This window comes from Pyricularia oryzae, chromosome 4 (assembly GCF_000002495.2).
Source record: "Pyricularia oryzae 70-15 chromosome 4, whole genome shotgun sequence".
NCBI lineage: Eukaryota > Fungi > Ascomycota > Sordariomycetes > Magnaporthales > Pyriculariaceae > Pyricularia > Pyricularia oryzae.
In genome coordinates this window covers 3,024,545-3,048,885 of record NC_017851.1, presented here as the reverse complement: position 1 = coordinate 3,048,885, position 24,341 = coordinate 3,024,545, and the positions used below count along the sequence as shown (strand labels likewise).

Sequence of the window (24,341 nt, the reverse complement as noted above, 5' to 3'; positions counted from 1 at the left end):
TTCAAGTACGGCGCGGACGATGGTGCTGCGTCTTTCGGCAGTGCCTTGTGCCTTATCCCTGGGAAGGTCCGACTCTCCCGCAATCGCAAGCGAGCTTGTTCTTGGGCAAAATGACCCCAGTCCTTAAACTTTGTTCGCCAGGAAAGCAAACTCTCTACCCCAGGCTGTTGAGAACCCTGGACTGGCTACATAAAAAGAAATAAAAAGAAATAAAAAAAATAAAAAAAAATAAAATAAAAAAGTGGGAGTCTCTACGTCACTCTGGTTGGGCAGATTGCATAGCTCTTGCCCCTTTGCGAGTGATACTTCCTAAAGAGGACGGTTACACAAGAAGAGCCCCCATCTCAAGGAGTATGCCTATTCGTTTGCAGTTTTTGGGGAACTTTCTATTATCTCCACGTACCAGGCGCGTCCTTGGCAGTCTCCGGCCATGCTCCTCTTTAATATTCGCATCTTGATCCTTCCAGTGTTTTGGACCCATACTCCTGCAAAGTCTCCTGCCTTGTTTAAAATTTGAAAGGCATACTGGATATTCGGTTGTCAAGTCCAAACCTAGTCACTATATCAGGTCTCGACTCAGGTCGCTACCTGCATAGGAACCTTATTCATCAAGGAAGCACGCATGGTCTGGAAGCAGCGTTCTTTAAGCTAAATATCTGACTTGGCCTGCTTTGAGATGCTCTCTCCTCAGTACCATATCTCTTGTTCGTCCTCTGCTACTGCCAGCAAAGAAAAGCATCGGCCGGGAATCCGCCTTATACACGCGAATATTTTCACAATGTCTAGTTCTCAAGCCGTCTCCCGGACTGAAGGTCCTAGTTCAGCAACCTGGGAAATGCACAAAGAGACGATAAAGAAACTCTACATTAAGGAGAACATGCCTTTGAAGGATGTAATCGACATAATGAGAGTTGACCATGGCCTAGTGGCTAGGTAAGAGTTTGCTGTCCCTAACCAAAGTGCCCATGCAACCTTGACTGAGTGGAGGACACTATACTGATGATTCCCAAAACAGTGTCAAGATGTACAAGTACCGGCTCAAGACTTGGGGTCTTCGCAAGAACCAACCCATAAGGCGCAGGACCAGTGGCAACCTCGACTCTGATTCCAATCTCTCGTGTGGAAGCTGTCCAGTCACGAGAACTTCATCTCCTCTGCCTCATCCTCTATCAACAACAACGTCCAGGAGTAGTCAATCCGAGCAATCGGGGGCCACCGAAAACATCCTCAGGATTCTTAACCGCTACTTCAGCAGCCTCGACGACCCGTCGACGGTACCATTTCCACAACTGTCCGCAGAAGAACTTTACCAGATCCAGCTGCGGCGCCAGCACGGCAGCATGGAGATGTTACGGGACAGCGATCCACACTCGAGCACCGAGATGGCCATGCTCAACTTCTTCATGTACCAAATCACAACTCTGGCCAAGCAGCGCGAGTACTGGTCCTTTGTCCACGGCCTCTTCCTCCTGCACCGCTTCTCCCTGATCCCCGGCAGCGGGCCCTTCATCACCATGATGGTCAAGCAGTACCGCGACGCCCTCCGCATCTACCTCGAGCCAGGCCACCCCTTTGAGCAGATGTGGTCGCAGGTCGCCGACGAGGTCGACCAGCAGCAGCAGCTCCACGGCGCCCCGCTGCCGGGCGTCGTGCCCCTCGCCGCCATCGAGGTCTACATGCGCTGCGTCGACGATCATCTCCGCTCCCACTTTGGCCGCCTCGACTACACGTATCAGGATTCGCACCTGCGCCTGCTCATCAACGCCTCGCGGCCCTGCGACTACGCCGCCGAGGTCTTTTCCCTAGTCGACGACGCCGGCTTCCCCGCCTCCGACATGCGCTTCATCCTCTCTTCCGTCCTTGCCGAGGAGCTGATGAAGGAGTGCGTTTACATCGAGCTGCGGCGCTTCTCGCCCAACGCGTCGTCGCTGCCGCCTGGCGGGCCTACCCCATCCACGCGGTCACCGTCGTTTGAGGAAGCTTCCGAGGAAGACGAAGGCGGCTTCTTGCCGTTCGACGAGGTCTTTTCCACAGACAGGGACGCCGTCGACGTGCTAGTGCGCCTGATTGGCCGACTGCAGACTGCAGCTCGATCTGGCAGGGGCCTCGGCCCAGAGGCTTTGCGTCGAATCAAGATGGAGGCTGCGACTGTGATTGGGGACAGGGATGACATGGGCCAAGATTCGACAAATACCTCTTCGCCGTCTTATACGATGTGAAAAGGGGGGACGGGAAAGGCCCGAAAACCATGTACATGCTGTGGGTTAGAGGCTGACGACATGCGTCATTGCTAATTTTCCATGAAGAACACGATTGTATTTTGCTCGGGATAATGGTTTCATTTGTTGCTCTCTTTATCTCCTTTTGTTTGACGATGTAAGCTAGTCTTTTAGGAGTAGCCTTCTCTATAAGGTCACCTTGTTAATGTCTCTCAAACTTTTGTTTTGTTAGTCGAATCCCAATGCCAATGCACATATCAGAAAGGCAACGTCAAGATATCAACCCCCTAGAGTAGCAGATTCACACCTCCGCCCGGTGGTGGATGGCACTGCAAACGCTGCAATCACCCCAGATAGGGCAAGAGCCGGTCAGGGCGGATCCCATGTTTGGGCTATTGTGAATGTGCAATGGACAGGTAGTGACATCGATGTTTCTGACAATTTGGCCATTTGTTGCCAATATCCTCACTGCAGGTTTCGCCATTGAAGTGTTAGCACGAGTCAAAGTGTCAGATGAAGATTTTATTCAAGGTGATCATTCGTCCACGAAGATCACCAATGACCGTGTGCAAAACCTGCACCAAATAACATGACATAAGCCCCAACGCCCATTGCTTATTTTTTTTTTACGTTTCTCGCAATGATGTTAACTCAAAAGACTTGAACAAAACATGTCAAACAGGTTCCTGCAACAACTATTTAAAAACACATGCAGTTAAATGGGGGTATGAAGAAGAAATAAGTATAAATAAGCAGTGAAAAAAACAGCATTAATGGGGTGGCTAAGAAGACACGAGAGAAGTGAAGTTGAATTCAAAACAGCAGACAATCAGTCAGCACGATGTTCAAATCACTTGCCGACAGTGCTGGGGATACCAGCAATGAACTGGGGTCCAAAACCAGGCTTGTCCTTGTTCGCATCGGTGGCAAAGACGGCGTAGTCAATCTCGGATCCCTTGATCAACGAGAGCTTGCCGCTGTCCTTGGACCGCTCGAAGGCGGCGATACCGTTGCCGGCGTTCTGGTTCGTGCCAAAGAGCACTGCCTGGTCCTTATCGGCGCTAAGGCTGAACATACGGGGAACGGCTCCCTGAGAGTCCACGCTGTTATCAAAAGAGAGGACCAGGTTCTTGGCCTCACCGGCAAGGGTGGCCTTGAACTGAGCGATGGAATCCCTGCCCTTCTGCTTCAGGTCCGGGTCGAAGCTGAGGCGGTTGGAAACATAGACCGACTTGCCATCGGCGGCAACAGCAATCTCACCAGCGCCGGGGACGGCCTTGGGGTTGGGCGGGTTCTTCTCACCAAAGGTAGAGATGAGCTGGATGGGCTGGACGGTAGGGACACCCTCCTTGTCCTTGTTACCCGCGTTGCCGGTGTAGTTGAGCTTGTTGACAATGACCGTGTTCAGCATCTCGCAAACGAGCAGGTAGTGGGTGGCATCGCCGGTGGCCGGGTAAAAGGCACCATGACGCGGACCACAGCCGGGAGAGACCTTGATGGAGTCGGCAATCTTGAACTTGTCGTCCTTGGAGTCGACAATAGTGATGGTGTCTAGACCAAGGTCGTTGACGAAGAAGAAACGGCCCGAATTGTCGAGAACGGACTGGTGAGCATGAGGGGCCTCCTGGCGAGCCTTGTTGGGGCCCAAAGTCGCGCCGGTCGAGTTAGTGGCGATGGGCTTGCCCAGTAGCTCGGGGGTTCCGTCTGCGGCCAGCTTCCAGACATCAATGGTGCCCTTGCCGAACGAGGCACCGACCATGCGGGTCTTGTCCTTGTTGAACTCGAGGTGGACGACACCGGCACTGCCGTTGACGCTCTTGACAAACTTGATGTCGTTGGTTTTCGTATCAACGGTGAACAAGCTCAGCTCAACGCCGTTCTCGTTGACGCTGTAGAGAAAGTTGGGCTCCTTGAATGCAAGCCAGGTCGGGGCACCCTGGACAGGTAAAGCCGCCGACTTGAGGATGTTGAACTTGGCACCATCAAACTGAGCAATCGAGATCTTGTTGATGGAGCCGCCGCCAATGATGACCTTTTGCTTTGCGGCAGTGGCGTTTGCCTGGCGGGTGTAGACAGGGCCTGCAACAGCGCCGCCAACGGCAGCCGAGAGGAGGAGGTAAAGTGAAGTCGGTAGCATGACTATTTTGGGATGCTATGGTGGAGGTTGGTGTTCTTTTTTTAAACTGTTGTCGTTGTTAAAAGTTGGTGGATGAGTGGTGGAGTTTTTGATTCTGATTCTGAGTAAAGATCAACGACTTGGTGAAGTCGCGATCAACTTCTTTTTATGTGATGTAATTTCAAGCAAAGTAAGTGACTGGAACGGGCGAAACAAAGAGGTCGGTCAAAGACAACGGCCGTTTGACTTCTTTATACCCAATGGTTGAATCGGATTGTCGCCAACGAGTGTGACAAGGACGCGATCGAAAGAGTGAATGGAAGATGTATGAGAAGAAGAAATCAAAAAAAGGATTCCAGGCGCCTACGACAAAGGATGAACCAGATCTGGCTCAGTCGGACTCAACCCCAGCCCTGCTTCGAGGAAAACCCTGGCTGCGGCCAACAATAGCTTCCGAGAATGTCGAACAACAATCCGAGTGGAGTTTTGGGGGAGCCAAGGGCGGATGGATGCGCCGTGTGGAGAAGAGGGAAAGACAAAGTTGGTGGTGGCATGAACAGTAAGTACCGTAATGATTATACCCTGCCTCCCGTCAGCGAACAACTTGGCCGCAAGGGGCGAATGCTCGGTGTCGATCAGCGCCGCGCAGCCCAGTCCCCGCTAGCTTCTGCGTAGGGTGCCATCCGTACCTGAATAATTATCCTGGAAGACCTTGTCATCCAATGTGTTGCTGCTATTAAGTAGGATCTTCCCGAGCTTCTTTTACTCGGTCCTGGCTTGAGCGTCCAGTGTCCGCCACGCGGCGGCCAACATCTGAAACGTGTTTGTGGGAAATTCAGTCAAGGGAAAGGCAGGGGACAAAGAGTCGAAAAAAAAGAGCAAAAATTTCCGTCGCAACAGTACCCAAAGTACTGGCCTACAATTCACTGTCGATTGTGATGAAAATGATGACCAACGTGCAACGGAAACTTCCTGGCCAATTAATTTTGGTGGCGGCTGTTGGTGACTCCCGCGCTCCAGTAGAACTTGGGTTAGTTGGCTCGTTCGTTCCAGCACCCTGCTGCGCATTAGCGGTGCTTGCTGTCGTACAGTACTACTGCAGAGGCTGAATGCAGGGGCGGCAAAGGGGTGGAGTAAGTTCAAGCAATCAAGCCTCTGACAATGGGAACCAACGCAGTAAACCCAAGCCACCCCATGCCAGCCATCGACTCCGTGTAGTTCTTGGCGCTCAACCCACGACTGACTTGTTCTGATTCTGTAGCCCTTCCGTTGCCGCCGCGAAGCACGTCGCATTGGTGCCTGATCGTCCGTTCTTCTAGTTTGTCTGAAAACCCTTTTTTTCATTACATTACTACACGACATGGTATTCGCACTAGTATAGTTCCCAGGCAACCTGATATGATTTGTACAGGGGCTTGAAGGGCGAAGTTCAGTTGCACATGCCACTGTCACTGTACTACCTTAATTACTAGTGTACCTAGCAGTAGCAGCTTCCCGGGTGCTTACATAATAACCCCAGCCATTAACACCAATTTGCAGTACTAAGGAGGACCAAGAAAGACGCTAAAATTGACCCGCTTGCCATTTCGGGACCCTCTCTCTTGTCCTACCGGCTGCCTCTGTCTTCCTTTGCATTGCTCCTCTGTTTGCGATGTTGGGTTTTTCTGAAACAACGGGAACGAACAAGCAAATCGCGCCTGGGCAGAAAATAGCAATCTCTTCCCACCAGGATGGAATACCATACCCGTACCTAGGTAACTTGGCAATCATCGTTGCCGAACTGAGAGAAAAGCCAAGATCCGACCCAAGCCGACATGGACCTTGGACAGAAGTTCCGCAGCAAGATTTGCGCACCTACGGCATCGGGGCGAGCCCATTTAAACATAGTAATCTTGAAACTTTTAGTGGGGTCTCTTGCCCAACTGAGCCCCGTACGCGGGGTGGCAGTGGTGTCGAAACATGTGTCCTACCAGGGCAAGTATGCGTATTTTGACCAACGTGAGCAGAGTAAGCAGCGTAATTGAGAGCCAATCAAGTGTCTTTCTGACTTGTTCACTGCCTCACTCCAAGACTTTTTGTGTTTTCCCAAGTTTAGACGACTCTTTTTTTCTTGTTGCCTCATCCATCCACTGACAAATCGCCGCGCCACCACCTCAACTGAAAATGCTCCGGTTTGGCTGACTCCAGCAATTCCCGAATGCGTGTAGTCCAGCAGTCCAGTTGCCAGTGCGGCAACGCTTCCAAGGTCTGTAAGTCTGACTCCATTCGTGGGTAATGATGATCAGCACTCATAGTTCCTCTCAGTTGTGTGGATTACCACGGCCCGAGATTGGTTAGCGATCGTCGTCCACTCAGCCTCGCCGTTGTGACTGACGGTACAGTTGACTGCGCTCGGTTTGTGAGCCCGCGATTTTCTTTTGTCTTTCTTGGGTCGTCAATCAACTCGAATAAAATTCAGACCATGTCCTATCATCAAACACGGGAATGTGTCGCTGGTCTTCACCAAAGAGACGTAGACGAACACAAACAAAAGAAATAGAAGCAAAGAGGTATACCGACGCAGTGTGAGGTTTATCTGGTCAACCGATGAATCAAGTCTATAAGGGCTGACGATATGTATCCATCCCTTCCGATTTCTTCTACCAACGCCATGCGATCCATAATGCAGTATGCTATACAAGTAGGGGTATCCGTCGTGTCCACCGTTCCGAAATGCATGAGACTCGTCGGGTTTGTGTTCCAACTGGAACCGTGCTGATAAACAGAAAACAAAAACAAGCAAAAGGAGAACAAGAAGAAATTAGACCAGGATTATCAGAGCTATAAGAGCCAGTACAATCTCTTGAAGAGATTGATTGACCCCGCTGCCTCTGTGTTTCCTCAAAGTCGGTGGTCAGCCAGGCAGACAAACGGTTGTTTGTGAGTGGCTTCCGAAGCGTGGTCACACATGAATGCCGACAGTAAGACACTGGGTAACCGCTCAGCCGCTAGACAAATATGCCAAGCCAGGCTGTTTTTGACTTGATCTCCGACGCGCAGTCATCCACGGCACACAGCAGTTTAGTGCTATCTTGGAGCTGCCTAAAATTCGGCCCAGGCCCAGAACCACCTTTTCGGCTGCTTGGAGTAGTTCTGCGCTCGTAACAAACCCGGCAATAAACCTGCGGAGTTGGGTCAGTCTTGGTTGATTTTGTTTTCGGAATTGGAAGTATTTTGAGAATGAAGAAGAAAAAAAACGAAAGAGAGCAAAACGTACATGGCCACAAGCCTTGATCGCCATGAAGTGGTGTTCAGCCCGATCCTTCTTGGTCCTAGGCTTCTTCGTAGCTACAGCTTCTGGTTCGTCACGAACTTCATCAGGGTCGTAGACGAGCTCCTCGTCACAGCCAGGACAAATCGCGACAACCTCATCCCCCGTGTCACGAGTGAACCCGACAGGCGCGTCTGGGGGTGGCACATAGGCAGGCTTGGGCCTGTTGGGCGTGTGGTCGTCCCAAAAGTTTGGAGGAAGGCCACCGTAATCAAGCTCAATCAACATGTCCCTGGGGCGATTTTGCATGAGCTGGTTCAATTCCATGGTCCTCTCAAGCTCTTGCTGAATGTCTCTGATCTCTCTGAGGCGATGGTTGCCCGCTGCACCACCTGCTGCATCTGCTGGTGCTCCTGCGTTCCTACTCGCATTCCCACCGAGGCCAAGAAACATCCCCAGCACGCTATGGACAGCGCCGCCGGGTCGTGGCCAATGCCAGGTCCTGTTGGCAGGCGGGTCGAGCATAGATCCCCGAGTCGCATATCTAGCTTGCTGCCCTGCAGCCGGGCCTGTGATGGACGGAACGTCGTCGTCTTCCGTTAAATCAATGTGCATTTGGGCTGGGATCGCAGAACGGCCGCGGCCAAAGCTGAGGCTGGGGTCGCTCCGTGATAGAGACGGCGTGCGTGCCAGGCCCGATTGCTGTCTCCTTGGGTTTCTTGAATGGTCCGGTTGCTGACTTGGGTTGTTAACGACATCGAGAAACCCAACGTTCCTACGTGCGGGCATCCCGTTCGAGTCTGGTACAACTCGAGGCAATGTGAGAGGTACCGCCGCCGGCGGCACGTTATCCGGCTCATCCGTCAAGTCGATAACGTCGACGTCCTGAGGCCGATGCCGTGCCGCGTCTGACTGGCGACTGAGATGTTGCATCGCATCCTGTTGCAACCTTTGGCGTCGTCTTTCGTTCATGCCGGGCAAGTCGCGAGCGCTTTCTCGGGTCCGTCGAGGTCCTCTGTCCCAAAGGCTATCGAACTCGCTGGGGTTTGCGGGGCGGCGGCGGCGGGGCGGCACGGAACGACGATCATTGTTGATGTGATCGGGAAGTGAGTCTAAAATCTCCAAATCGGAATCGTCGTCGGCCATTTTGTGGCAGTTGGAGAGGCAGCGTGCGGCAGTCGACCAGAGAGTTGAGAGATGGGCATTCGTTCACGAGCCTCGAGCCGACCGGCTACTCCAAAACCAGCATTCACGGGAGCTGGTTGCCTGGCCTGATCAAATGAAATGTGTGAGAGAAGATGGTAGAGATTGGTGGGATCAGAATGGGGTGAAATGTCATTTGTCAGTTGGGTTCAAATTTTGGCCGAGGGAGGCAAAAAGAAGCAGCCGTTGGTGGTTTGTTTGTCCCGCGTTCTACGGCCCAGTCAGGAGGGAGGCGTCAGTCGGAGTTGTGACCCACTTATCAAGTCCAATCACAATGTAAATCGACCGCATCACTAGCCAATTTAGAACCCCTCGCCGGAAACTGAAAATGAGAGTTTAACGTCTGTCAGTCCTTGTACAAACTCGAGAAAACGTGGCATGCTCTACAATAAGATGATTTAGGTAGGTACCTAGGTAATCAGGTACGGTACTAGCCTACGGCAAGGCTACCTAGGGTAGATGCCTACCTTTACCATCTCAAGAGGGACTTGTCAAATAATTCAGCTGTCTCTATAGAGTTACTTCCAGAACCTGTTTCGAATTTTGGACATGACAGCAGCAGCGCCATTTCGTGTCTCTTCTCGTCAATTTTTTGCCTCTCACGGACAAAACCAGCCGTCCCACTTTCACCCTCATAGCTATTCCTATCTTGGAAGGCAGCTTGTCACTCAATTCCAGTTTCGGCTCCAGCCATCTGTTCATGAAGTCATTCACGATCGCGGCAAATAAATACACACATTAACAAAAAAAAAAAAAAAAAAAAAAAAGCCAGCAAGCTTTGTCTCCTAGCAACTAAGCCGTATGATCAATCATATAGTTCCGCCTCGTTGTGACAAGACAGTTCAGCGCAGGCAAAAGCTTCAGTAATTGCGCCAAGCCTCGATCCTCACGCCTATCCGCCACTTCAGAGTTCACCGACAGGGCTCCATGCATTTTTGGCTTCAGAGGACGCATACGGCTACGTCTCTGGTGGTCACGAGATCCTGAGTCCGCTTCAGTTCGGTCGATACTCTGGACCTCTGGTGGAACAGCAACCGATGCCAAAACCAGTTCGATTCTTTTTTCCTCGCAACCCATCCGGTGACAAAATTTGCTGCCGATCTGGCTGAGCTTTGCCGACTTTGCCGCGAGTCCCTGGCTGAACATGTTCCGGACACCGACGGGGAGTACGTGGTAGTTGCTGCGCAGCTTCCGATTTATTTCTCCCATCAGGTCGTTCATCTCGCTAACCTGGGAGCAGGCACGGTCAAGGCTCAGGATTACTGCCTCAAGTCGCTTCACTCGCATCGTTGTTGTCATGCAGTGATCAAGTGCGCTCACTGACGAGCCTGAGCGAGTGAAACGCGCAGAAGCCTGGTCCAGCGTGGGACATGCTGGTTTTTCTTTTTCCAAAAATCGCTCGCTGTTTCTGGCTTCTTCTGGTGAATGGTCACTTATTGTGGACACCTCACGGTTCGTCGAAATGCCATCGCGAGACACTGCAGAAAAATGCGTCTCCACCGAGGTAGGAATGGTACCCGAGTTTTCTGTGGCCATGGCAATCGAGGACTGGCGTGAATCCGCTGTGGTTTGGCCCCCTGTGCCAGATCTCGAAGGTGTTTCTCCTTTTCCATCGTTGCTGGTCCCTTCAGGGCTGTTCCCAAAAACGACGTGCCCTTGGTCCCCGTCTTCGCTGTACACCTCATGGCCAGCCTTGGGTGAATCCTTTACCAAGTGGTGAGCGCAACAATCGACACCCAGTCCCAAAGCTTGAGTTCTTGTACAGACTTGATTGCTGCTCAATGTGCAATCCTGGTCTTTTGCTTTTTCGGGGCTGTCCGCAATGTCCTCTTCTCTTTTCTCTTCAGTCAAAAAGCAGTTGAAGCCGCAATCCAGAAAGCCATCTACATGCATCATGCAGTATTTGACGACCTGGAAGTGATATGCCTCCACTGTTACAGCCACTCAAAGTCAATATCCAAGCTATCTTGATCCCGATCCCCCCCCCCCCCACCAATCATGTCCAAGCTGGGTTCAGATTGACACTTACTTTGGTCAAGGGCCACTGCGAGTGGCGCCCGGCTGCTCTCCGCCAGTCGCGAATCGAAGCGCAGAAGCCTGGCCTTGGCCGCGAAATCGCACGATATTTCGTTCCACAGTCCAAATAACACATCCCTACGCTTGCTCTGGTCTTGTATCTCGCTTGTTTGGGCTCCCATGGCAGTGGCATCCTGCTCAGCTGCTTCTGTGCTCACATAATGTAGTCTGATGTTTTCAAGACGGTACACGCCTTGTTGCTGGCCATCACGCACGCTCTTGTCTGAAAATGAAGAGTATCTCGAGCTGCTGGCATACTGGGGCGCGGACTGTTGGTGGTCTGCTCGCTCCCGAGCGCTGTCATCTTCAGTACGCTCTTCAGTTTCGATGGTTTGGACAGCTTCGAGAGACTGTCTCTCACTATGACTCGGTCCTGTCCCGACCATTACAGTTTGGTCGTTGGCCTGCTTGTCCCTTGACTCCTCCCACGCGGGCAGCGTAAATACTGTGCGGGTCTGAGAGGCAGCGGAGGCAGATTCAAGATCATACGGCCCAGTCTGGTGCCATGTCTTGCTGCTGTCGACTGTGTCAAGTGTAGGACTTCTTGGGCTTGTCGGACGGATGATTGCGTGATGCATTTTCTTTTATGTTTTCCACCAAGACCAGCATGTTTTTGGGAAGAATATAAAATTATTAAAGGGTAATGATGACGGAATTCCGGGGTGCTAGAGAATGTTGGCAAAGCTACAAGAGAGGGGAATTGGATTTGCGACAATGAGTGACGGGAGACCCTTTTATAAAAGTTGCTTCTTTTTCTCATGTCTGCGAACCAAGTGCGTGGCATGTGTGCCGCAACCTTTATACTTCTACTTTTCGATTATTTGACTGCTTCTTATTGGTTCTGAGCAAGCACGTTTGCCTCCTTCGTTCACATGAAAGGCAGGAAAGTCTCAATACCAGCTAGCTGCACCTACCAAACCTTGAAAGAATCACAAGTGAAATATTTTTTTTTTTTTTTTCGCACCAGGCGGCAGTCACTCTCTTTCGAACTAGCAGATGCTTGAACTTTGATCACATTATGATTTGGGCGCCCGATGCGCACCGGCAGCTTATTTATACCCGCCTCCCCTATATACACAAGCGACTAAAATAAAATCAGATAATTGCAAGCGATGCAGTATGCATACCCGCAAGTTGCTGTAGTAACGTCACAATTATGATCTCATGTCCTCCCCAGAATCCTTGCCCACTCTCCAACGAGACAGCACCAGCTCTATGAGGTCCTCCACCTCGCGGTCTCCATGGTGGTAGATGGAGCCGTGCGTCGCCGGGTCGTTCTCAAAGTAAAAGGCAAAGGGGCCGATGTCTATCTCCCTGGGAACGTGCTCGTAGCTGCCAGGGGGGCCAACCACCCCCTTGTCGCGGTCCGACGCGACGAAGCTGCGAACCGCACCGTCGCTGCCGCTGTCGGAATTGCTGCTGGCGATGGTGCTTGCGTTGGTCACCCTCAGCGGCCTGGTGTTCTTCTCTGCGGGAAACGTAGCCGCCGCCGCCTCGATGAAGCCGGCGGCATCCATGCCGTCCAGGCTGTCGAAAAGCATCGGCTCTTGGGGCAGGCTGCTTGTGCTGCCTGTGCTGATTGTGTCGCCATCGCTATGTTGCTCCTCCTCTGGATGCTTGGCCTCGCTGTTGAAACCGTCTTGTCCGAGGCCATTCTGTGACTGGTGTGGTTGCCCAAGACACTGATCGCAAACGTCGTCCCTGATGAGGAGGGCGTCGTAGCTCATTGGACGCTTGAAATTGAACACACACTGCGGTGCTGGCCAGAGCGGACAGCGGTCCTTGTCGAGGACGAAGGGGCTGCCATTGTGCCCGCAGGCTGTGTACTGAATGCTGATGAGACACATTTTTTGCCCGAGGTTTTTTTTTTATAGAGCGACTTGGTCTCTGTTGGCGTTTGCAAAGCTGTGTGTTGTTCCTATATTGGCAAAATGGTAATCTGTTAAGGGTAGTCTTGGCTCCGGACGGGGATATACAATTCGTTATATAGTAGCTGAAGTGAAAAGTTGTTTCTTTTCAATCACTCCCGAGTATCATATGGCATAAACCCTGGCTGTCAAAACTTTCTTAATGGCTCCTTTTCTTATCAGCTCAGTTCCCGCGAGCTGAACCATGTTCATTGACAAGGTAATAGCTGGCAAAACAAAGGGTTGAACAAAGCGTCGTACATAAAGCATGCAGAGATGCTGCCCGCCAAGGAAATAAACTACATATCTAGTTGAGAGTCAAATTCTTTGTTGATGGGCCAACAAGGTAAAGCGATGCACCAAATTTGATGTAGGGAGATAGATATGTTAGTCACGTTTCTGCCAGTAAAATAAAATATAAGGAAATAAACATAAACTGAAATAAAACAAAAAAGTTGCGTGATTGAATGCGCGCTCTGGGAGCGAATCAGACCGACTTGCAGTAAAAATAGCTCAAATTCAGAACTGGGTATATGTCTATTCTTATTCAATACAGAGTCATTCGTCATGGCATCATATCGTCCTCACTATAAGTTTTCGGCTTCCAATATAGCCAGACTTTCGCCAATGTCAAGATCACCATAATCTGTCTCCTGAGTTGATGCCAGTGGTGGTCTCGGTCCTGACGAAAACCTGCGCAACGTCTGGCTGTTGAGAGGAGCAACGCCTCCCCCGATCTCGATTTCCTCCTGACTGAGGGTAAAAACCAGGTCGTTGGCAAATTCATCAAGCTCTTCTTGTTGTCCGGCCACTCCTGTCGACTGAGGAATGCTTGTATTTGTATCTCTGTGTAAGCCAGTCGCTGTTCGGTCGGGATTAAAAGAATTCACTGCCAGCAGCGCTGTATCTGTGCGCCTCTGTTGCCCCGCAGCCTGCTGCTTCTCCTTGGCAAGCAAGGCTCTGGCCTCTCGCTTTTTTGACTGCTCTTCTCGTTTGCGCTGCTCTGCCTCAAAAGTTCGCATGCTCTCTAAAGTCGCCAGTCCTATGCGGATGTTGGTGCAACTGGATGTGAAGTACCGTGGGCGCCCTTGCGAGTCCGGGGCCTCCGAGTCTGTAGAGCCACTGGTAGCTCTAGGAGCGTTGTCATCCGCCCCCGCCGATGGAATTGGAAATGGGTCCTGTTGAGCAGACTGTGAAGGAGCGGTTTGCTCCTGGAGATTGGGCTGATCTGGCACATGTTTTCCACCTAGTGCGCCAGTGGGTTCTTGAGAGCGAGCGACCGATGTGGACTGCGAGTTACGAGGTCCGACGTTCTTTGCCAGAGAAGTTTTGTGGTCGTGTGAATCAAACAGGTCCTCAATGCTCATTTTGGGATCCCTTCGTGGTTGGCTTGCCCTGGACTGAGAAAATAAGGCCGAGGGTCTAGTAGAAGGTGCTTCTTTGCTCTTGGCTAGTGATTTTGATACGATGGCCGACTTCGGATTCAAGGATGCGGATGTCTGTTTAGTATCGGACTTGACCGATGTGTGCTGCCTGAGGAACTTTGGGGCTCCTGTATGGGTGGCCTTTTTAGGGACACTAATAGTAGGCTCCTCGACTTCCAACACATCTTGCGTTGACATCATGACGTCCTGAGTAGAGAGAAAGCTCAGATCTGTTACAACTGGCTGTTGCGCTTTGACGACTGGCGTGGGATGATTCGATAATCTATTTGCGTTGACGGTAGGTCTCGCGCTTGTCTGGCCTCCTCGCGGTTGTGGGCCATGCCCATGTATCCAGCGAGGCACCGGGGGCGGGGCAAATTTTTGCTTTGAGTTTTTAGGATTGCGATCATTGATTGGGGGCATTTTGGGAGTACTGTGACTCTGGAAGGATCTCGACCGAGAATGCATGGAATTCAGGTTAGGAGGCATAGGCCTTGGGGGAGGACCCATGAGTCCTGGCTTGGTATTTTCGTCGCCACAAAGTTCCCTTTCTTCCTGAGACGGAGTCGGCATCATATCCAGGAAGTAAGTTTCCAGAAAATTCTGAGTACTGCTTGGTGGCATGGGCTCTGGTTGTGCTGGCGGTTGTGGATATGGGACCGCCGTAACTTTAGCCACGGGGTTAGGGATTGGATGTTCGGGCTTGGAGCAGGCTTGTGACTGCTTAACGGCAGCATCCCGAGGGACTTGCACTAATGGTTTCCGAGCTGAAGGAACTGGTGGCGGTCCCATCGATGTTTGTTTGACCTTGGGAACAGGCGCGGACGTAGAAGTAGAAGCCTTGTGGTTAATATTACTAGCAGTCGAGAACTTCAGCTTGGAAGGTCTGGACTTTTCACGGTCAGAGAATGCGGAATGGCCCGGATTGGGCGCCACGCTTGTCGTTTTATTGATTGGTACAGCAGCAGCAGCAGGTGGTACTGGGCGAGATGAATACTCGGTGGTTTCATCCATCCGACCAAGCACTGACGGTTTCTCCTGAGGCATCCTGTCGACACTCGGTATGTGTGCTTTATTCGGCAAAGTCGATTTGTCTTGAGACACAATCTTATCCGTGTTGGCCGAAGCCTCCATAGCAGTGTTGATACCATCGTCGAGCAGCGAAACAGTGTCGACCACTGATTCACTCGCCCGAGTAGGATCCTTCGAGATCTTTAGGGCTTGTGATGTATGCTGTGGAGGTGACACTGAAATAATTGCAGGCTCGGCAATAGTAGTTGGAGTATCCTCCTGGGATTTCAATGGTCGATTTGAATGGGAACCGGATCCCAGAGCTTTAGGTGGCGATTGTGGTATCCTTTTAATACTAATACTTGGGCTGATTGGTGGGGGATCAGCATGACCCTCCTCGACATCCAGTTCCTCGATGATGCTCAGACGCGGTCGCTTATGAGTTCCACTGGGGGACTTTGAATTACCACCCGCTTCATGGATACCTCCCTCATCATCTTGCTTCGCCTCTGGCGCCACCTGCTCCGGTTCCCTCTCGCGCTTGTTGCCCTTCCGGACAAACCTCGCAATGGTGTCCTGGCTAGGCCTTACGCTTACCAGTGGAAGACCTTGCTTCTTCTTCTGTTCTAGGACGGCCTGGTCTTTGGCCTTTTTCCTCTCCCTGGCGGCGCGGGCCTTGGTGGCATTCTGCTCCTTTTCCAACTCTTTACGGATGCGCTCCTGCTCCGCGCGCTCCCATTCGCGCTGCTCTGCCTTTGACCGCTTCTGACCTCTGGTCCTCTCATTGTAACTCTTTCGAGCCTGTTTAGAGGTCATAATAGGCTGCCCTGGCAGGCTATCAACCGGCGGTGGCGCTCCATGGGTGAAGGGATTTGGCGGGGCGTTGGGCAAGACCAAGAACGTGTTTTGTTTGAGCGGGGGCATTATCGCGACCGCCGACGCATCATGCCATTTTTATTGGGATTTTTTCCCCGTCAAGTGAGTGAATACTCAAATGACAGGCATCAATAGAGAAACGGAGAGATGAAGCAAATGAGATGACGGATGTGCAAGCAACGTTAGGTGATATTGCGCATTTGCACAATGTCGCGATGGAATCTTTGACAATGACGACGCTGCGACAAGTGTTGTGACGCGGTGGGGTTCGGCTACCTCGGTGTCGCGAGGTCACGTGGTCAGCAGCAAACAGTGGGGGATCCATGTCTTAGCTTCACCTCCAGGTGAGTAGTGGCCCTGTCGATCGTCAGAGTGACGCTAACTGCTGTTCACCTATTGCATGCAGACCAACTACCCAATGGGGCAAGTACCTAACACCCTTCTTTACTGGCCCCTTACCTTAACGCATCTTACTTATACCTACCTTACCTACCTAAGAGTAGTTACTTACCAAGCCTACCGACCTTACTCCGTATAGCAGTAGCGGAGATCTTGCAGTGTGCAGACACCTCCTTGATTGACGGGAGCAAGCGCCTGGTTCTGGCTTCCATGCATGGATCCATCCAATCCTCAAAGTTGTCATCCACTCGACCAAGTTTTCCAACCATGGCGCAGAGAAATGAAAATATAGTACGCCCTACTATAGACCTCACTGCAAGTGTCAGGAATACTTCGGCTCCTGTTTCGCGATCCATTCGTTTGAATTCTTGGCTCGCGTGGGAACCAAAAGCCAGGGTCAGAGTCTCCAAGGACAAGGCAGAATTTGGGGATACGATGCGATTCAATCAAGGATAATCCATTTTCTAACTTTGTAAATCTTGACATGCCTGCAACCCTAAACAAGGAACTTTGAAATAATTGTACAGTGCGTGGCCACCGAGTAAGGGTCTCGTTTTTCCCCCCATTTCTGCCCAGCAACCTCTGTCGGATCTATCAAGACAATAAAAGAAAAAAAATCATCAAGGCAATGAAACTTACAGTGGGAAAAATATGAGGAATAAAATGAGAAAAATGAGACAAGATAAGAAATGAAAAAAGAAGTCGTGCACACACATAAAGACATAAACATAAACACGTTGCGTCGGATCGCATTTCGGATGGCCAAACAATAAGGTACCTACCTTCACCTTGTACTGTATGTCTCCACCAGGGAGAACCCCATTTCCCTTCTTTGCGCCGCCAACAACCACGAAACCCAACTCCCACCCCATGTTCCAAACAAAATCACTGCTCCTTCTCTTCGAACCACAGCCCCGACTTCTTTGCCTGGTTCTCCATGTGTGCCAGGTGCATGTGCTGTACGGGACTTGGGGCGCTGGCCAAAATCTTCCTTGCGTAGTCCTCGAGCTCCACCGCGGGGTTGCACTCGACGTGGCGAATGCCGGACCCGCCGCCGCCGCCGCCGCTCCTGTTGGTGTCACGGGAGCTCAGGGGGCGGATCATGTGCGCCGTAGCCGCCACCTTTTGGACGAGCGTATCGAGGCTGTAGGTGAGCGCCGGCGCTTGCGGTAGCGGCCACAGCCCGTTGGCGTCGAGCGCTTTGATGGTGGAGCCGAGCAGCGCGTTCTCGCAGTCGAGCCGGCACTCCTGCCGAGCCGCCGCGCTGGGCTCCCTGCAGTGTCGCCCGTTGGCGGTCGCCAGATTGCGGTGCACCGCCGACAGCTTCTGCAGTATCTTTTCGGCTGCTTCGAAGCGTACCGCTGCGATGGACTCTGTAGGTTGCAAAGTATCAGTATCGAGTGTTGGTGAGGGGGGATAATGACCCTTTCTCCAATATAAGCAAGCTTCATTAGGTGATACTGTTATGGATAGGTGGGATGTACTTACCCAGAATGTCTGGCAGTCTGAGATAGTCAAAAGACTCCAAGGGTTGAAAGTTGCCGTTGGTGCACCTGACCAAAAGTTGTCCGCATTTGTTGACCGGGCACCCGAGAGCAAGTCTTTTTGCCTCGGACTCAAACATGAGATCGTCACCCAACACCCACGCAATCCAGAGCCTGTATGGGTGTCGCCGCGTCCGCTGCCGTGCGCACCACTGTTCCGACCATGGTCGCAGCAGATGCGTCATGTCGTACTTGTCAGTCAAGATGGCGATCTGGAACAGCTCGACAACCTCGACCGTGTCGGGGACGTGATCGAAACTGCTGTGAATGATACCCATGAGAGTCCTGAAAGCCTTTGGGTCGTCGTCGGGAAGCTCGATCTTCCATGCGTCGTCGTCTAGGCTCCCGGCCGGGGCTGGTCCTTCCTCAAAGGCACCACCGAGCGGACTGGTACTGTCTCCCGACCTGCTAGTGATGAAGCTCCGACCAGAGGCGCTACTCCCGCTACTGCTGCTGCCGTTCCTGGAGCAGCATGGCCTCGACTCGCTGAAGGCGCCAAACAGCATTGTCTTGAAGACGGGGCTCGCCCGCGCCAGAGTCCGCGAGCAGACGACGAAGCGTTGCGGGCTCACTTTGCTGCCGCCGACGATGAGGTGCAGGTCGCCATCGCTATCGAAGTTGATGACCTCGGGCTCGTCATCCTCGGCGTCGTCGTCCAAGCCTCCTTTGCCGCCAGTCAAGGCTAGTGATGGCAGCACTGCGGATGTGGACTTGCTGTGTGGCCTGGGTCGTTGGCTTTGTCGGAAGGACTTGATCTGGACGGTACCGTTGGTGGAGATGGTTGACTTTGACCTCAAAGTCGGTGGTGGTGGTGGTGCCGGCGTCGTTGTGGCCGCCGACGTTGTTGTGGTCGCCATGCTATTATGTTTGTAAAAGGGGTTGGGTGGTATTCAGTACAGTTAGGGAAGGAGGATAGTAGAGGGGGGGTACAATGGAGAACTGCAGCAGCGCTGAATGCAAGATATCAAGGAGGGAAAAGTTTCCTGAGTCGTTTAAAGTGAGGTAAGCTTCAAGGTGTTCCTGTCGATTGTTTGGCTGTTTGTCATACAGTATCCGATGGGTAGTAATGGAAAGTAGGGGTCTGCTGGTTTTTTTTTTTTTAATTTTTTAAGGGAGTGTTTCCTTGTTATATGGATATGGTATAAGTAGTGTGGTGTTTGCCTGTGCCAAGGCGGTTGTCCGCATCGCCAGCTTTTTTTGCTATACCTCGTCGGCCCGAGTGATGATGAAAGTGAAAACAAACAGGGACACAAGCCGCATCAAGCATTGTACAGTAGGGTAAGTTATCTCACAGTGACACGGGTACACAAAGGGGGAAGGCAAAGCTGCCCAAGTTGGACAAGATCAACGGGGGTCATAATCGGCTGTTGTATATACGGGTCTCTCCTCTCGAACCATATTCCATCGAATCTTGAATTGGCTTCCATGCTAAAATGGCACACGGGGAGTATACGAAGAAAAAAAAGGAGAGGGAAAATTAGACAACCAGAAAATAATTATCAGAACCGGCTCGATGAACCTTGGTCCTCTTCCATAGACTTCCCTGCTTCAGCCCAATAACCATGTGGGGGGTTCCACAGTGTCTTTTTGCGGAATGCCGTGCCTTCTTGTGCCCTCCTCATAGGAAGAACAACCAGCCCCCGGCACGATAATCAGCGGGTTTTTGCTGTTGGAGCGAGTCGTGCATCCATGTCTGCCCAACGCGCATGACGCAATGTCAGCCAAAGGATCGAGCAGCGACGGCGGGAAGGTGGCTATAGTTTTCGAGGTATGCATTGTCGAACCAGGGGTTTCGACGATGGCAAGTGGCTTCACCGAGAAATATCAAACACCAAAATTTCATGTAGCACGGTGATTGTGTGACTATGTCGGCGCCAAGTCGCGTGGCCAAAGAACGCGAATCACCTCCAGTGCTGTGTTTTTCTTGTTTTGTTTTCCACCAAGACTCCCGAGGTACGTTCCCACAAACCGGCTCCAATTACCCTAACAGGTAAGAGATATTTCCTAGCAAAGCGCTCAAATAAGCCAGGGGGCGCATGCATCCCACGGAGGCAAAAAGAAGATAAAAATTGGCTTAACTACATCGTGATAATACTCGGGGGGCGATTATTGATTCGAATGTTGATTGTTGGGACTGGATTTGGGGGTTTGAGTGGATATTCCGGGAGAGGGGGAAGGCGGTAAAAGCAGGGTCTGCATGCCAAAATCAGGGTCTGAAAGGGGTCTTCATCTTGACCTTGGCTATACCTTTTTCTTCAATTCTTTCCCGTCTGGTCTGCCATCCACACACCGATTATTAATATGTTCCATCTTACCATCTACTCAATCGTGTTATTCGGCTCGTCTCAATTGGGACCGGCCAAGATCACCCCGGCCCCGGCTTCCCAAGTATCTTTTTGTTTTTCGCGTCGGTCTTTTTTTTTTTTTTTGCTCCCACGAAATCTCAAGCCGGTTTTCTGTGTGGCACTTTTGTGAGCAACCTAGTTTCGTTGCGTTTCGGAGCCGAACCTTCAACCGTAAGCAGTCATATTGTGTTTTCATTAATTTTAATGTTTTACTTTTTTTGTTCCCCCCTATGCTCCGAACCGCGAGCAAGCTCTATCACAGGGTGCCTTGTATTTACCATGTCCAGGATTCCAGCTTTCTTTTCGAGTGCTCCCACTCATCAACCCGGTATACAGTACCAGTAGTAGTAGTTGCAAATGATGAATTGTTAGATACCACTCAAGCTTCCTCCAGCGCTACACGATGACGATGAAATCCTTTCATAGTACACCGACCGCCAGCCTCCACTCTGTCACCCATACTGGGGAGAGCCATGGTTTCCCGGTGGATCGGGGTCGGTCAGGCAGCAAATTATGTTGGCTGAAGATGTGACAGGAAATATGGACAGAGTAAAAAAAATAAAAAAATAAAAACATCGAATAGAAAGCTGCAACATCGTGAGTCACTTTTACCACGTAGTGACCGCGTGACAATCTTGCATTCAAACCTAACTCATTAAACTGAAGTTCTTCTGGAACATACAGAACATCCTGAGGCATGATTGAGCTCCGAAAGGGACTTTCATCCAAACAAGAAAAAAAAAAAAACAATGCATGATGTTGTCATGTGTTTGCATATATCCCCGCGGACAAAGAGAACGCATAGTAGAATAAAATGCAAATACGTGTAAACCGAGTAAGACTATAACAACAAAAAAAACAAACCCAAAAAAATTAGAGTCAAGCATAAACATTGTCGATTTTGTTCAGATCAGCACAACACTGTATGCAGTACTACATAGTACTTACTGACTAATTAACAAGTTCCCACGAATACGATTTAACCCGGCCTAGCGGCACACCCACCTGCCATGACGGCTTGTCGGAGAATTTGGGTGCACATCTTGCCTGCTTTCGCTTCTCCGACCATCAGTCTCGTGTACTTTAGCCTATGCGCGTGGGGCCACCTGGATTGGATTCATTTACACGTACAGTGTACAAGTACGAGATGATCGACGATCCCAACGACAGAGCTGAAAAAGTGGAAAAGGGTGGAAAGGGTGGAAAGGTGGGGAAACCCAGCTTAGCGTCGACCGCACGCCTAACCTGTATGCGGTCTAGCTCTTCTTGGTACAAGCCCAAGCATTGGATATAAATCCAGGGTTCTGGAAATCTTCTATGTGCGCGCGAGCTGACGACGATTTTGTGCGCGCTCGTGGGTGCCGCGAGACCAAAAACGGCAACCAAGCAACGGTGAGGCGCAAACATACTCTACCACTCAACCGTTGGTCGTGGGATATTGGTTCTCAGGAAGAAAAAATAACAAAGAGAGAGAGAGAGAGACAAAAAAAACCTCGCAGGCAGTCGTGTCATTTCGTCATGGGCTTCAATGAATTTGTGACAAAAAACCTCAGGGACTTTTTAAATTCGAGTACTTGCATGCCTTTCTTGTCTTGCATCCGCATCCTCGGGCCAAGCCCGGCTTCCGCTTCATTTTCGGAGCGATACCATGTCGTCACATAACATCACAATACTGCGCTGATCACAAACTGCCTACGTATTTACTGTTTTCCAATAGCTTCATGGACGTTCGATTTGCCATCGAAGCGTACGGGGGAAACGTCAAGATAGTCTTGGCTTTGATCAGTGTAGACGTCGTCTTGTTGCCGGATGACGGAGGCCTAGAAGGGCAAAAGGATTCTAGTTTCTAGCCTAGAGTTTCCCGTCTGGTGATTGTCGTAACCGATCTGTCTATGCTTAGCCTATTCTGTCTTGAACCATCCGCTATCATCTCTTGAGCTTTGTACATGTGCTCTGGATGAGATATTTACGACCTGGCCGGCTATGTCGGACGATCTGGGGCCATACAGTGCGGCAAATCAAGATCGGGCCGTGGTCACCTCGGAGTGGCTGCCGAAAAAGCTATGGGACGAGTGATGAAGAAAAATGACCGCGCTTACTGCCCTGAGCGCAGTAAAGAGTCGTAGGGTAGGTGGTTCCTGTTTTGTTGTTCGAGCAAGGTACCACGTACAAGCAGCTCTGGCCATATTTTCCCGATATAAGTGGTCTGATGTACATCTAGAGATGAGGACTCGACTCGAGTGTGTTGAGGTGCTACAGACGAGGGGGAAATCTAAAAATCAGATTGACGAAGACTGTGGCAGGTTTATTGTTTGGTTGCATTGGAATCAAGGCTGACGGCCCCCCAGTGCCCATGGATGGGAGCTCAGGGGACTACCTAGGTACCTACCCAGTTGAGAAGATGGGTTCGCTCTAGCATCCTGCTCCCTTCTACTACTACCAGTAGTGTGGTAGATTAGCAGGAAAGAGGAACACGGCCCCTTCCTTGTACGCTTTGCAATCTCGAGTAAGTCGACGCAGCGTCGGAAACGAGCTGCAAAACACTTTCCGTAAAGATGTTATTGCTGCTCAAGCTCTGGCTGGCAACAGCTACCTTGCTTGCCATTACCTCTATTTCCTGGTCGGAAGTTTGGGACCGCAGCCGTCTGAACTCCCGACTGCTTTTGTTTTTACCCCATGTTTCTTCTTTCCTGAGACTAAGCTTTTCTCCCGTCCTTTTGAATCATATTTATTGCACAGTTTCGATGGATTCATGCTATGTAGCCTTGCCGCCGAAGCTGAGCTGCCCCAGGTCACAAATCCAGACCAGTTTGCTTCGTCTTTGAATCGTCTTCGCCTCATATTAAGCACCACCCTGGCCAGCATTTCGCATACATATGCTACGCTGGAGATAGAGGAATCTTCCTGTTTTTGAGCAACTTTGTTAGCTCTTATCTGGATGACGATCGGTTTGCTTGCCCAAACTTTGAGTCTAACTACTGAATGCACAGGAATTAGTGTACGCTAGGACAGCACTCTGTGTTCGTCGCAAAGATTTCCGTTTGCAACAGTCAATTATGTTTTCTGGCGCCGCAAAACATGGAAAGACAAACCATCCACAGAAATTAAGTCGAAAAATATTGTTTAGTACCCATATGGTACGTTACACCCCAGAACACTTGCAAGTGTTCAGTAAGACGTGGATGCGAGAAGCACGATACTGCCGAGATCCGGCCCCAAGGTTACAGCCGCTACCCTTCGGGTGATTGCGTAGTTGATGGAGAGCCCCCCATAACTAAACTCTGCAAAGAAGCCTTCTCTCGATCGTCATGGTCTCAAAATGGGTGTCCACCCATTGCCAAGTCGGAAGACGGATGTCGAAAATGGGCAGCAGGCTGTGAGCTGTCATCACCCCGTGCGAAATGGCATAGTTTGTACGTAGCGTTGAGCCAAATCATTTTGCGTCAGGGTTTTCCGCCCCGGTTCCATGAAGTAGCATTTACGTAGTGCTCGAGTAGAGGTTGAGAACCTGGGCTGTTGCCTTGTAGGCCCAGGGCGTGTGGAAAAATGCAACTCAGCATCGGACGAGAGTCGCATTCGGTGATCACGCCAGTTCCACTGCTACAGAAGCTCACGATCCGTCATAATACGTAGGAGAAGGTGGCCATAACCAGAGAATGGGTACTTGAGGTCAGATGCAACCCACACAGACGTATCCAAGCCTTCTCGATTCCCTGTAGACAACCACAAGTTTGGTTGGTAATGGGAACAAGAGTTCATTGTCTCATTCTGGCGCTGTATGCTGTCCTTCGAATGAGACAGCAACCCAAACCCCGATGATAACGGTGTATTCGGTACGTGGTAGATAACTGCGGGTCCTGTTTGTGGTGGTAGCCAGAGGTCTAGACCAAGAGAGAAGACGATACCATCTCGGTGGTCTGCTCATGATCCATTACACACGAATCCCATGTAGCTTCCAGTGCAGGTAACAT

General features: G+C 51.0%; 10 protein-coding genes across 10 annotated transcripts; 2 read left to right on the top strand and 8 right to left on the bottom strand.

The window, feature by feature from the left end:
- Positions 1-741: 741 nt before the first annotated feature.
- Positions 742-2,219, top strand: MGG_06630 (uncharacterized protein; the record flags this gene model as incomplete). The annotated part of the gene is made up of 2 exons (XM_003716849.1): positions 742-933; positions 1,016-2,219. Exons 1-2 carry the CDS (start codon positions 779-781, stop codon positions 2,217-2,219), a joined length of 1,359 nt encoding a protein of 452 aa, XP_003716897.1. The 5' UTR covers positions 742-778.
- A 507-nt stretch (positions 2,220-2,726) lies between these two features.
- MGG_06631 (uncharacterized protein) lies at positions 2,727-5,304 on the bottom strand. Its single transcript, XM_003716848.1, has 2 exons — positions 5,025-5,304; positions 2,727-4,917 (listed from the first exon to the last, which is right to left on the bottom strand). Exon 2 carries the CDS (start codon positions 4,354-4,356, stop codon positions 3,070-3,072), a length of 1,287 nt encoding a protein of 428 aa, XP_003716896.1. The 5' UTR covers positions 4,357-4,917; positions 5,025-5,304; the 3' UTR covers positions 2,727-3,069.
- Positions 5,305-5,728: 424 nt separating this feature from the next.
- Positions 5,729-8,985, bottom strand: MGG_06634 (uncharacterized protein). Its single transcript, XM_003716847.1, has 2 exons — positions 7,592-8,985; positions 5,729-7,496 (listed from the first exon to the last, which is right to left on the bottom strand). The coding sequence occupies exons 1-2, from the start codon at positions 8,729-8,731 to the stop codon at positions 7,323-7,325; spliced, it is 1,314 nt and encodes a 437-aa protein (XP_003716895.1). The 5' UTR covers positions 8,732-8,985; the 3' UTR covers positions 5,729-7,322.
- A 595-nt stretch (positions 8,986-9,580) lies between these two features.
- Positions 9,581-11,442, bottom strand: MGG_06635 (uncharacterized protein; the record flags this gene model as incomplete). The annotated part of the gene is made up of 2 exons (XM_003716846.1): positions 9,581-10,719; positions 10,818-11,442. 2 exons carry the CDS (start codon positions 11,440-11,442, stop codon positions 9,581-9,583), a joined length of 1,764 nt encoding a protein of 587 aa, XP_003716894.1.
- Positions 11,443-12,018: 576 nt separating this feature from the next.
- Positions 12,019-12,711, bottom strand: MGG_12780 (uncharacterized protein; the record flags this gene model as incomplete). Its single annotated transcript, XM_003716845.1, has 1 exon — positions 12,019-12,711. The coding sequence occupies one exon, from the start codon at positions 12,709-12,711 to the stop codon at positions 12,019-12,021; it is 693 nt and encodes a 230-aa protein (XP_003716893.1).
- A 557-nt stretch (positions 12,712-13,268) lies between these two features.
- MGG_12779 (uncharacterized protein) lies at positions 13,269-16,302 on the bottom strand. The gene has a single exon (XM_003716844.1). It carries the CDS (start codon positions 16,128-16,130, stop codon positions 13,359-13,361), a length of 2,772 nt encoding a protein of 923 aa, XP_003716892.1. The 5' UTR covers positions 16,131-16,302; the 3' UTR covers positions 13,269-13,358.
- A 114-nt stretch (positions 16,303-16,416) lies between these two features.
- On the bottom strand, positions 16,417-16,750 carry MGG_17147 (uncharacterized protein; the record flags this gene model as incomplete). The annotated part of the gene is made up of 2 exons (XM_003716843.1): positions 16,417-16,439; positions 16,594-16,750. The coding sequence occupies 2 exons, from the start codon at positions 16,748-16,750 to the stop codon at positions 16,417-16,419; spliced, it is 180 nt and encodes a 59-aa protein (XP_003716891.1).
- Positions 16,751-16,872: 122 nt separating this feature from the next.
- Positions 16,873-20,454, bottom strand: MGG_03115 (uncharacterized protein). Its single transcript, XM_003716842.1, has 2 exons — positions 17,970-20,454; positions 16,873-17,854 (listed from the first exon to the last, which is right to left on the bottom strand). The coding sequence occupies exons 1-2, from the start codon at positions 18,880-18,882 to the stop codon at positions 17,367-17,369; spliced, it is 1,401 nt and encodes a 466-aa protein (XP_003716890.1). The 5' UTR covers positions 18,883-20,454; the 3' UTR covers positions 16,873-17,366.
- A 913-nt stretch (positions 20,455-21,367) lies between these two features.
- Positions 21,368-21,882, bottom strand: MGG_17146 (uncharacterized protein; the record flags this gene model as incomplete). The annotated part of the gene is made up of 2 exons (XM_003716841.1): positions 21,368-21,476; positions 21,785-21,882. Coding segments are annotated over 2 exons (207 nt in total), but the record flags the coding sequence as incomplete, so codon positions are not given.
- A 221-nt stretch (positions 21,883-22,103) lies between these two features.
- On the top strand, positions 22,104-24,003 carry MGG_17145 (uncharacterized protein; the record flags this gene model as incomplete). Its single annotated transcript, XM_003716840.1, has 5 exons — positions 22,104-22,497; positions 22,825-22,876; positions 23,361-23,368; positions 23,524-23,783; positions 23,898-24,003. The coding sequence occupies exons 1-5, from the start codon at positions 22,456-22,458 to the stop codon at positions 24,001-24,003; spliced, it is 468 nt and encodes a 155-aa protein (XP_003716888.1). The 5' UTR covers positions 22,104-22,455.
- Between the last annotated feature and the right edge of the window lie 338 nt (positions 24,004-24,341).

What these genes read in the sequence shown, in the direction of transcription:
- MGG_06634 (XM_003716847.1), bottom strand. Translation starts at nt 8,731, where the DNA reads ATGGCCGACGACGATTCCGATTTGGAGATTTTAGACTCACTTCCCGAT. An exon ending in CGATCAAGGCTTGTGGCCAT is followed by an intron (nt 7,497 to 7,591) that starts GTACGTTTTGCT and finishes CCAACTCCGCAG; the next exon opens with GTTTATTGCCGGGTTTGTTA.
- MGG_03115 (XM_003716842.1), bottom strand. Translation starts at nt 18,882, where the DNA reads ATGGCGACCACAACAACGTCGGCGGCCACAACGACGCCGGCACCACCA. An exon ending in CAGACTGCCAGACATTCTGG is followed by an intron (nt 17,855 to 17,969) that starts GTAAGTACATCC and finishes TGCAACCTACAG; the next exon opens with AGTCCATCGCAGCGGTACGC.
- MGG_06631 (XM_003716848.1), bottom strand. Translation starts at nt 4,356, where the DNA reads ATGCTACCGACTTCACTTTACCTCCTCCTCTCGGCTGCCGTTGGCGGC.
- MGG_12779 (XM_003716844.1), bottom strand. Translation starts at nt 16,130, where the DNA reads ATGCCCCCGCTCAAACAAAACACGTTCTTGGTCTTGCCCAACGCCCCG.